The sequence below is a fragment of the Bufo gargarizans genome, unplaced genomic scaffold (assembly GCF_014858855.1).
Source record: "Bufo gargarizans isolate SCDJY-AF-19 unplaced genomic scaffold, ASM1485885v1 fragScaff_scaffold_136_pilon, whole genome shotgun sequence".
In the NCBI taxonomy this organism is placed as follows: Eukaryota; Metazoa; Chordata; class Amphibia; order Anura; family Bufonidae; genus Bufo; species Bufo gargarizans.
In genome coordinates, this window is record NW_025334059.1 from 119271 (window position 1) to 131716 (window position 12446).

The 12446-nt window shown below is 44.3% G+C and overlaps 1 protein-coding gene across 1 annotated transcript; it reads left to right on the plus strand.

Annotated features, from left to right (window-relative positions):
• Nucleotides 1-1081: 1081 nt before the first annotated feature.
• On the plus strand, nt 1082-9639 carry PPDPF (pancreatic progenitor cell differentiation and proliferation factor). Its single transcript, XM_044272850.1, has 5 exons — nt 1082-1238; nt 6119-6210; nt 7299-7376; nt 8116-8212; nt 9264-9639. Exons 2-5 carry the CDS (start codon nt 6156-6158, stop codon nt 9367-9369), a joined length of 336 nt encoding a protein of 111 aa, XP_044128785.1. The 5' UTR covers nt 1082-1238; nt 6119-6155; the 3' UTR covers nt 9370-9639.
• The last annotated feature ends 2807 nt before the right edge of the window (nt 9640-12446 follow it).

Consider the following 12446-nt stretch of genomic DNA (forward strand, 5'->3'; position numbering starts at 1 on the left):
GGGGTACGTGAGTTTCTGATTCTCACAGAGTTAATTACCGCTCAGAGCTCATTATGTACCTGGCTAGCGTAAGGAGGAGAGCTTAGGTGGCCCTATGGGCATCAGCCCACCGGGAATTTTCCTTGTAAGGTCTAAGGCCAATCCGCCCCTGAAGACCATAATTTGCCAGAGTATGTGCCTCATCATAAATTTGGTGCACTCCCCCCCCTCCAGTCCGTATGCCTAGATTGAAATCTATTTTAGCCCCTGGCTTTAGTAGATTTGAGTCATCATGCCCCCACATACAGTGGGTGTATATCGCTAAGATATGCCCCCATTGTCTGATAGGTGCGGGTCCCACCTCTGAGACCCGCACATGCAACAAGAGCAGAGCGGGGAAATGAGTGGAGGACGCACTGCGCAGCCGCCCTCCCTTCATTTCAATGGAGCCGCCGAAAATAGCCGAGCGCTCTGTCTGCCCTTTAGAAATTATTGGGAGCAGGGGCCGTGCGTGCGCGGTGCGCTCCCAATCACTTGTATAAGAGCAGCGGTGAACAGCGATCGGTGGTGGACGGACCCCGGGAAACCCGGGGTCCTTCAGCCACAGCTCTCCCCACTCAGTTCTCGTTGTAGGTACGGGTCCCAGAGGTGGGACCCGCACCTATCAGACAATGGGGGGGCTTATCCTAGTGATATGCCCCCATTGTATGTGATGGGAATACCCCTTTAAATGTTAGCCCCACCATTCCCCAGAATCAAGAGTGGCGTAACAATATCTCCTGCGGCAAAATTTAGGCACATGGGCTCTTAAAAAGTTGTATAACAGGTCCACGTGACGCAAAACCTGGCATAAGAAGCCATAATAAATGAGCCCCACTATGCTGACATAAAGTAGCTCTGTAGACATGTCCTCATGGCTCAGGAGAAAGTATCACACATGAAAGGTTTAGATACATCAGCAGCAGGAATAATATTACAGGACAGGGAATGAAGTTCTGCATGGCTAAACATGTGCTCCTCAGACAGTATCCTCCCAGTCCCAGAGCCTCACTGTCCATGCCCACCCCCTCCCACTGGTTGCTGTGCCCTCCCACCACACTATATAAACTGGCTCCACTTCTGCCTTGGCAGCATAACTTCAGTGATCAAATTGTTTGTCGTGGAGACAAGGCCCAGCTTCTCCTCCTCAAATGGGCCCCGTCGCCTAGCGTCTAACCCCCAGAGCCAGGCTCCTGAGGACGTATACAGTCGGAATACAGGTACCCATGGGGTTAACGTGGCTGCATGCCTACAAGCCCTTGTGTCTTTGTTTTCTATGTCTGCTATGTCTACATACACAAATGTAATATTGTAGCATTTAGTGTTGTACCTGTGTTTTTGGGGTCTGTAGAAACCCCTATGGCACTGCAATGCTGCCACTGTACAGCTCTGTGGTATATGTTCTTGCCATATGCTCAAAACAATAACAAACCCTATTATTGTTTAGAGCTGTGAGATGCTTGGGTTAAGTTATACCTATGTCTATAGCTGTAGAGAATGTTAGGGGGCATGCAGGAAGTGAAGGGTTAATCTGGGTGATACATTGTAGCATTCTTCTCTGGGGGGGGGTTCCTGCTGTGGTCAGGAAATGTGCAATGTAACCAGTGGGGGTGAGAAGCACCAAGGTAGCTCCAACTATGGCAGATGGTGAAAATCGCATGTGTTAATAGTCCCTAGACAAGCATCCCAGTGTCCGCAATGTACACGTCCATTTAATCTGCTACAATTCCATGGTAAAATTGTAGCCAAAAATTTGACAATCGTTGCTATAGCAACCCCCAAAAAACCCATGAAGCGTGTCCGGATAAGTACTACAATCACAAAGCCATGACCGTTATAGATACAGTTATTGTCACAATGTCTAATTATACCCCGGCCAATCAGCATTGTTGTTCTTAGATTGTCAGCTCTTGAGCCAAATGGAGCCCATGCAGCTCCGTTTGCTTAGACTTCAGGGTTGAAGATGAGTTTCAGCAGCTGAGTCTTTGTTCTGGGGCTTGCATGCAGTTTGTTTTTCCCATTCTCATTGCAGAGAGCTGTTCCAATGGGGGAGGAGGAAGAAGCAGTAGGGGGAGGGGGAGGTGGTGGATGTGGTTTAGCCAGTTCAGACCAGTTTTCTGAAACTGTAGAGAGACTTAATCATCCCCTAACCCTTTCCTGTCTGGGTTGTCATCCAAACCGCTCCTCTCTTTTGCAGTTATATAAAATGTAGCAGAGCTGGGTTTTCACTGTTTGAGCAGCGTGGTACAGACGATATAGTAGGTTGAACTGCAGTCCTACGTAAAACCAGAGAGTTCTCTTTTTGACTATATCCTCTTTCTTTATCACATCCTAAAATCTATGGCATGTGCAAATACTATAGACTGCCATCTCTGTGGCCCAGGTCTATAACATATACAGTGAGGAACAGAAGTATTTGAACACCCTGTGATTTTGCAAGTTCTCCCACTTAGAAATCATGGCGGGGTCTGAAATTCACATTGTAGGTGCATTCCCACTTTGAGAGACAGAGTAAAAAAATAATAATAATCAGAAAATCATATTTTCTCTTTTTTTTTTTTTTTTTTTTTTTAAAGAATTTATTTGTCTTGCACTGCTGAACATAAGTATTTGAACACCTGAGAAACAGCAAGAATTCTGGTTCTCAAAGACCTGTTACTGTGCCTTTAAAAAGTCCACCTCTACTCCACTCATTAATCTAACTTAGTAGCACCTGTCTGAGCTCTTTAAAGACCCCTGTCCACCCCACAGTCAGTCAGACGCCAACTACTACCATGGGCATGACCAAAGAGCTGTCAAAAGACACCAGAGACAAAATTGTGGACCTCCACAAGGCTGGAAAGGGCTACAGGGCAATTGCCAAGCAGCTTGGTTAAAGCCCAGAACTACAAGGGAGGTCAATGAAATGACGAGAGCTGGGACCACAGTTTCAAAGGTCACTGTCGATAGAACACTACATCATCATGGTTTCAAATCATGCATTGCACGGAAGGTTCCCCTGCTCAAGTCATCACATGTCCAGGCCCTTCTGAAGTTTGTCAATGACCTTCTGGATGATCCAGAGGAGGCATGGGGGAAAAAGTTATGTGCTCAGATGAGACCAAAGTAGATCTTTTTGGTCTAAACTTCACTCGTCGTGTTTGGAGTAAAAATAAGAATTAGTTGCATCCCAAGAACACCATCCCTACTGTGAAGCATGGGGGTGGTAACATCATGCTTTTGGGGTGATTTTTGTGCAAAGGGGAGAGGACGACTCCACTGTATTAAGGAGAGTATGAATGGGGCCATTTATTGTGAGATTTTGAGCAACAACCTCCTTCCTCAGTCAGAGCATTAAAGATGGGTAGTGGCTGGGTCTTCCAACATGACAAGGACCAGATGCTTACAGCCAGGATAACCAAGGAGTGGCTCCGTAAGAAGCATATCAAGGTTCTGGAGTGGCCTAGCCAGTTTCCAGACCTAAATCCAATAGAACATCTTTGGAGGGAGCTGAAACTCTGTTGCTCAGCGACAGCCCGGAAACCTGACAGATCTAGAGGAGATCTGTGTGGAGGAGTGGGCCAAAATCACTTTTGCAGTGTGTGCAAACCTGGTCAAGAACTACAGGAAACGTTTGACCTCTGTAATTGCAAACAAAGGCTTCTGTACCAAATATTAACACAGATTTTTCTCAGGTGTTCAAATACTTATGTTCTGCAGTGCAAGACAAATACATTCTTTAAAAATCATACACTGATTTCCTGATTATTATTTTTTTATTTAAATTGTCTCTCAGAGTGGGAATGCGTCTACAATGTGAATTTCAGACCCCTCCATGATTTCTAAGTGGGAGAACTTGCAAAATCGCTGGGTTTTCAAAAACTTGTGTTCCTCACTGTAGATTGAGGTCTGTTAGGTAATGCTACAACTTGGCATACAAATCACCTGTGGCTCTAGTGGACGTCTAATAATATAATCCCCTTACTTATCATGAGCAATAAGTGACCTGTTATGTAACTTGACGGAGGATGATGGTCCATTGTGTTCAGATATTAGGCAGCCAGGTGACCGCTCATCCCACAGTCCACATGCTTAATTACAGTGACCTCAGCACTTTTCCACCCATGACAGAAGGACTTCCACCTAATGGCAAAAGGATATGGCAACCAAGGCTGGGCCCCATATAATCAAGGGCCCCATAGCAGCTGCTTGGTCTTCTTTCTATGCTCTTGCATGGCAGATTCTTTAATAAGGAGCCCTTTATCTAATTGTTTGATTAGACTTCTGGGTTAAAAATGAGGGGGGCATATAATCCCTATACAAATAGTACCTTGGGTGAAAATAATCATGGGCCAAGAGAAGCTGCAGCCACAGATGTCCACACAGAGTTAAACTGGCCAACCAGAGGATCCTCCGGTGGGCCCACACTGTGATACCATAGTGGGCCCCAAAGGTCCAGTAGAAAATAACCAATTTGGCTGCCTTTCGAACTAATTACTTGCCCACTAGAATCTACTTTGATTCAAAACCTTAGAATTGATGATCTATTGGTTGGGTCCAGAGATCTCTTACTTGATGGATTTGGGAGCATCATTCACTTGTATTGAGGAAGATAATGGTTTTGTGACCACATCTCCACAAAGTAGAAGGTTATGTCCCCCACTGATCACATGTATGCCCATTTTTATGCCAGGTCTTCATGTCTTGTCTAGAAGACCCATTACTAGATTGCTGCAGTCAGTGAGGACTTGACCATCCACCGAACTTGACCTGCTGAAAGCTAAACCGAAATATCCATCTTACATTCCTGAAGAGATGTGTCCTGTTGGTAGAAAACTGATCCTTGTAAACCTGTCATCTTGCAGGAGTCTGCCTGGTCTTCCTGCCCTTTGAAATGCATTTAGGGTCTATTCTGGTCAATGTGACAATCATGTCACGTTTCTTTGCTGCATTAGCTGAAAACTCATGGCTAAAACCGAGACTTGAGCGCAATGTCATGACTAAGGGCTCATGCACGAGACCGTGATTGGCCCAGGAAAAAATATGTGCCAGATCTCCTGGGCTGACTGGGCATCTGTTGCACTGTACTCACATGATGGTGTAATCTCGGTACAAGAAATCTCTAATCAGATATTAAGTGACTGCATCAGAAAACACTATGATGCAGTCAGTTCAGGGGAGTGTGGTCAGCCTGGGAAATCCGGCAGATACATGGCCCGTTTTTTCCAAGCCAACCACATTTGCGCAAAACAGCCCTAAGGCTTTCTATGCCAGACATTTAAAGTTGTCACTCATTCACAAACCATAAACTTCTCTTGCTTCATGGAATAAGACCTAAACAACTAAAACCTAAGGCCCATTTACACCATATTTCACTTATTCTACAGTTCATTGCACTTTTAGCTGTAGATCCTGCTATGGGCCTCACATCACAGTACTTGGGAGGGGAAATGGCGTGAAATCTGTACAAGTCTCTTCCATGTAGGCACAAGCTATGTAATGAATGCACAGTAATTCTTGCAGCCTCCCTGGCTGCTTTATTTTTCTCCACTCCCCCATCCCTTCCTTGACTGCATTTTCACCTTCTCCCATTGAGTTTTTTTTGTAGCACAAACGCCTTTTTTTTGGGGTTAAAGGGTTAATCACTCCACTGCCACATCTGTAGGTGTTCTTAATGAGCGCAGATGGGTCTGTGATTAAAAACAACAAGCCCCTTTTTTCTTGGGAATATTGTGTGACTAGACAGAACCTTTTGCCAGTGTCCGACATTGGAATCACATGAGCGAACTTGGGTTCGTTAAAAAAATAGCCCCTTTTTGGGTTAATGGGGGAGATAACGTATGAGATACAGAACATTGTTATAGCCTCCCTGAAGGGCTTATCTCCATGTAACAAGGCCATGCTGCAAGTAGCATGTAAGGGTAGGGTAATTTATTTTTATTTTTTTGCGGCACTATTGAACTCAATGGTACCGTATACGGAACACAAAAAAAAAAATCATGTGAACGAGCCCTTAATGTGTTTTTTTTTTTTTTTGTTTTTTTGTTTTTTTTTTTACATTTTTGTAGCACTTGTATGTATATCCCTTTAAACTCAATTTTTTTTTTCCATTATCTTCCAGGGTTTACATCATCTTAAGTCCAAGCAAGGTTTGAAACATGGCAGCGATTCCATCCAGTGGCTCACTTGTCGCAACACATGATTACTATCGTAGTGAGTATCACATTATTTGTGGCAGATAAAGCTTTTTAATCGATCTAGAAGGTATTTGTGTTGGATGCACCCAAAAAGGCCTTTGTCTTATGAGTTTCAGTTTATACTCCAGTCACATCCAGAGATGCTGTTAGGCCTCCTTCACATGTCCATGGTATGTCCGTGACGGCAAAACAGGGCACCACGGACCCGCAGCCTGTGGAAAACCATTGATGTGTGAATGGCTACATGTGCTGTCCATGGAGACCCCGGACAGCACATATCTGTGATTCACTGACGTATGAAAGAGGCTTTAGCGTGGACTTGTCTGTTTATAAGGACAATGGAGTAAGGCAGAACTCAAAAATGGTGCTAGTGACATTGTAGATCTAACCAGGGCTGATGTTGGTAGAAGTGTGGTTGTGCTTTTTAAGGCTACTTTCACATGTGTTTTGTTATTACGGTTTTGATATCCAGCAGAGAATCTCAAAACTGGGCCAAAACGGTTCTATCTTGTCCTCATGCATTGTGAATGGAAAGGGGAACGGAAGGCTCTGTGTCCTGAACGGTTCACCAGCAATCTGTTTTGTGACCGGACGCACAACCGCTGCTAGCTGCAGGTTTGTGTCGGCAATCGAAACAGAACAAACCGGATCCGCCAGTAAAGTTATTTTTATTTTTTTATTCCTAAAAAAAACTGATCTGTCACCCATTGACTTTCAACGTATTTAGTGACAGATCCGTTTTTTTTATTTCTATTTCAATGTCACACAACCGCTTCCTAATGGAACAGATGCTTACTGATGTGTAAGCAAAACTCAACCGTGGCCTCTGCCGGATCTCAAAACCTGAAACCTAAATGTATATCTGAAAGTAGCCTAAGATTAATTGGTACATCAGTTTTAATGAAAATGGTGTTGCCCCCCCCTTAGTTCCTCCCATAGAAGCAGATGCATACAAACTGCTGTCAAGGTCCAGTCACTTATTAACCAGTGTGGTGTGTAATCACCGGAGGACCATCTGTTACCTTCCAGTGTGCTCCATGTTATTCTAGGTTACTAGCAGATATTATTATTATTGTGAGACTAATCTTTGGCTTGTTTTTACAGGACGCCTGGGATCCACCTCTAGTAACAGCTCATGTGGGAGTGTGGACTACTCTGGAGAGGTCATTCCTCACCACCCAGGTACGCTACCTTGACCTGCTTTATCACCTGCATGTTACACAAGTTTGCGTTGTGTAAACATACACTTGATAACTGGCTTTGGGTATTAGACTTTACCACTGCAAAGCCAGGACTAGTTATATAACTTATTTACATCCGCAAGACCTGACTTTGCTTGCTTGACAGCTTGCCTGTCACAAGTATGAATGTGTCTATCTTCTAGAAGTAGATAACCTTTAGATCTGCGCGGATTGTGCAGTTGAAAGGAAGAGGGGGAGGGGGGCTGTGCTTGGGTTGGAGGCCAAGCTCACAATGGTCCAATTCCACTTTGCTCAACCTTTAACCTTCTGTAGGTTTTCCACTGGACAACAATTAGAAGTTTGCAAATATAGTAGATAGAGAGATAGAAGAGTGAACAAGCTCCAGAGCCTCCTTTGCTGGGGTAGGAAGTGTTGACATGATCCATGCCCAGACAGGGCTCCATATAAAATGATGTATTTTTTATATGGAGATAGCCCCATAACTTGTGTTTAACCCAAGATTTAGCAAGCCTAGATTAAGCGCACACCTCTTCAGTGCCCAGAAAAACTTGCACAATCCGGTATGTTTGCTGATGGTGCCTACATTGCCAAATTCATCAACTTTGATCCTTATGTTCATTATGGACCAAATGTTGGGTTGTCCAAAGGTCTTGTAGCCAGACTTTCATAAGTGCTCATATTTATGATAACGCATGTAATAAGCTGTTCTTGTTTAACAGGTCTTCCAAAGTCAGATCCTGGTCACTGGTGGGCCAGCTTCTTTTTTGGTAAACCATCTCATCCCGTTATGACCACTGTTTCGGAATCCCCGGAGAAGTGAGTATCTTGGAGGGGGGGGGGGGGGAATTAATGTAAATAACCTATTTATTGTATGATAATCTCATTCATGTAGACTGATTTAAGTACATCTGCTATTACCGTAGGTTTCTGGTTGGCATGTGACATTTCTACCACATTATTTCTTTATGTAATAATGAAGTCGACAAATTACCTTTTTTAAGGCCACTTTCACGGGAGCGAGTTCAGCGCATTGCACTCGCAGCGTGTCTGTGGAGCTCCTGTCCTGACCTCCCAGTACTGATGGGGTCGCATAGCATTATCTTGATTTATGATGATATATAACCCTTACAATGCTGGAATGTATTGGATAACATTGACAGCATTATGTCGGTGTTCTACAATACATTCCAGAACTGTAAAGGGTTACATAGCATGATAGCAAATTAATCTATGTAACCCGTCAGTAACAACTAATCAGTGTGGGTTCTGGGTTTTGGACCCCTACTGATCTTAACTTGATGACCTATATGTGGGATAACATCTTTTCAGATTGTACCTGGGCAGGGGTTCTTTAGTGTTTTTTTTTTTTTTTTTTTTCTTTTTTTTTTTTCTCCCCCTAAAGTCTTGTTGGGAATCTCACCACCTTGAAATAAGAATTAGGCCTACTGCACACAAACATGTGTCCCGTGGTCGTGCTGCAGCCTGCAAATTGTGGGCCACAATGCATAAACACCATCTATGGGACAGACGCAGCGGATCGCGGACCCATTCACTTTAATGGGTCCGCGATCTGGCCGTTCCGCAGAAAGATAGGACATGTTCTATCTTTTTGCGGGACGAAACCCCACGGAAGCACTCCGTAGTGGTTCCGTGCTTCCGTTCCGCATCTCCTCGGATTTGCGCACCCATTGAAGTGAATGGGTCCGCATCCGTGATGCGGAATGCACACGGAGTGGTGCCCGTGTATTGCAGATCCGCAAATGCGGGAAGCAGGAGGCCTTATAGGATTTCTTATTAAATTTTTATTTTATTTTTTTACCAGTTTGACAGTCTGTCTTTTTGTAACCTACTCCTCTTGTCTTTACAGCTCAGGAAGCTTGCGCATGACCAATGGCCTTTTCCCCTGCGGCCTGGCTCAGGAGCCAGTGAGGAAGAACAGTCTCAATGAGTCCAAGACTGACTCCAGCACCTAAGCCTAATCCCTCCATGCATTCCCCTCCTCACTGGAAAGACGCTGGGTGGCGGAGCCCAATACCCTCCCCATCCCCTACTCTTGACCCATAGGTTGCCCTTCCTATAGCTTTAGTCACCAATCCTACTTTTGTTTGTTAATGTTGATTTGAAGAAAAATGCTGTTTTTACTACGTCAGTAACACTGAAACATTCTTAATTGTTTGTTTCCCTGCCTTACCATGTAATGTTTTTATTTCTACTTCTGTAATAAAGATGGGCAGCCCATAAAATAGTCTGGTCTGTTCATTTCTCTTACGGCAAACAGCGGGTCTGCAATATATGGGCCCTGTCAGTTTTTGCATCGCATAACTGATGTAGACCCATTCACTTGAATGGGTCTGGAAGGCGCAGTGTGGAATGGAGGCACGGAAGCACTAAGGCCCCTTTCACACGGGCAAGTTTTCCGTGCGGGTGCGGTGAACGCATTGCACCCGCACTGAATCCTGATCTATTAATTTCTATGGGGCTGTGCACATGAGCGGTGATTTTCACGCATCACTTGTGCGTTGAGTGAAAATCGCAGCATGCTCTATACTGTCCCATAGAAGTGAATGGGAAGCGTGAAAATCGCATAGCATCTGCAAGCAAGTGCAGATGCGGTGCGATTTTTCACACACGGTTGCTAGGAGACGATCGGGATGGAGACCCGATCATTATTATTTTCCCTTATAACATGGTTACAGAATGCATAGTAAAACAGCGCTGGAGGGGTTAAAAATAAATAATTTAACTCTCCTTAGTCCACTTGATCGCGAAGCCCGGCATCTCCTTGTGTCTCCTTTGTTGAATAGGACCTGTGGTGAGAATTAAATACAGGTAAAGGACCTTTGACGTCACTCCGGTCATCACATGATCTTTTACCATGGTGATTCACCATGGTAAAAGACCATGTGATAACCGGAGTGACGTCATCAAAGGTCCTTTACCTGTATTTAATTCTCACCACAGGTCCTATTCAACAAAGGAGACACAAGGAGATGCCGGGCTTCGCGATCAAGTGGACTAAGGAGAGTTAAATTATTTATTTTTAACCCCTCCAGCGCTGTTTTACTATGCATTCTGTATTCAGAATGCTATTTTCCCTTGTTATAAGGGAAAATAATACAATCTACAGAACACCGATCCCAAGCCCAAACTTCTGTGAAGAAGTTTGGGTACCAAACATGCGCGATTTTTCTCACGTGAGTGCAAAACTCATTACAATGATTTGCACTTGCGTTGAAAAATCGGGCATTTTCCTGCAACGCACCCGCCTCTTATCCGGGCCAAAAATAAGACGCCCGTGTGAAAGAGGCCTAAAGAGTGCTTCTGTGGGGTTTCTCTCCTTGCCTCTGGACTGCAAAAAATAGAACCTGGTGTGTTTTTTATTTTTGTGGATGGACCACGGACCCATTCCAGTTGAATGGGTCTGTGGCAGCCGCACAAATTTTGCTGCACTCAAGGGCAGCAAAAAAAATAGTCTAGGACACTTAAAGGGGTTCTCTGATATCCAAAATACCTCTTTAAATAATCACCTTGGGTAAAACCGATGTCCTGCATTGTACTAAGTGAAAGGCCTGATGCTCTAGCAAATTACACAGTGAGGTAGGTTTACTACTGGAAATAAGCCAGAACTGTAGATCAAACTGAATAAGAATTTGGGTATCCGGCCACGTTCCATGTTTATTAAAGAGACACTAATCCCTGGAAAAAAAAAATCCCAGAACACGCTAAGGAAAGTTTGTCTTTCAATCTTTCTGCATAAACATTAGCAAACTGTTACAGAAAGCTTATTTTTTTTTTATTTTTATTTTTTTTTAAGATTTCTTTTGTTTGTCTATGGCATAAAGTAAATCTGGTACATTTTTAGACCGTGTAGTCAGCAGTTGTCAAGCTACATCACCCAGTGTAAGGGCTGTTTCACACGAGCGGATGCCGTGCGTGACATCCGCTGCGTGAATGACAGCCAAGACCCGATGCGGACAGAAGAAGCACGGAGCAGTAACATGATTGATAATGCTCCATGCCTCTCTGTGATCTCTTTACTACGAAATCACAGTGAGATAAAGTTGTCGCTGTGATTTCGTAGTAAAGAGATCACAGAGAGGCTTGGAGCATTATCAATCATGTTAATGCTCCGTGCTTCTGCTGTCCGCATCGGGTCTTGGCTGTCATTCATGCAGCGGATGTCACGCACGGCATCCGCTCGTGTGAAACAGCCCTAAAAGGAGCAGTAACAGCTGGAGAGCCACAAGTTGAAGACCACTGCTCAAGTTTAAGCCTCATATACACAACCGTAGTTTTGGTCTGTCGGATCTGATGTGTCATCCGTGTGGCTGTTCCACAAATTTTCAAACAGGTCCTGTCTAGTAGAAAAATGCGGCATGCAAGTGACCAGTATCAGTAGTTTGTGGACTGCAAATGGATATGGTTGTGTGGGGCTTTAGAATTAGGCCTCATGAGCACAGCCGTTACATGCATTGGGGACTGCGATCCGCCACAGATGGATCCAGACCCATTTAACTTGAAAGGGTCCATGATCCGTACGCACCAAAAGAAAATAGTGGTGCGGAGGCAGAAAGAGAAACCCCTCAGAAGCACTATGTAGTGCCTCCGTTCTGCACCGTACTTTCCAGATTGCGGACTCATTCAAGTGAGGTCTGTTTGTGGTCCACAATATGGGCACGACTGGGCAAAGGTGGTGTGCATGAGTCCTTAGAAGCATGAGGGGTCACATGTACACTTCCCGATATTTTGTCTTGGCTTGGATGACATTTATTTTTATTTGTTCTCTTGGCACTTAAATGGGTCATGTTTAAGAACAAGCTTTAAGATTTCCTTTGCAACTCGTCCAATACCTGTATGTTTTCCGACTTTCAAGTCCAACCTGATTGCATATTCAAAACCTAGGAGGTTTCATGTAAATTTATAAGGGAAGTCACTCATATAATAGACCTGTGTTTCTCAATGTTCCTGAGCCAAGCAGCTCCTACTCAAACACATGCAGTGCAAGTACCCACTGAGGAGGGTAGCAATGTACCCCTATGCACAGCACTCC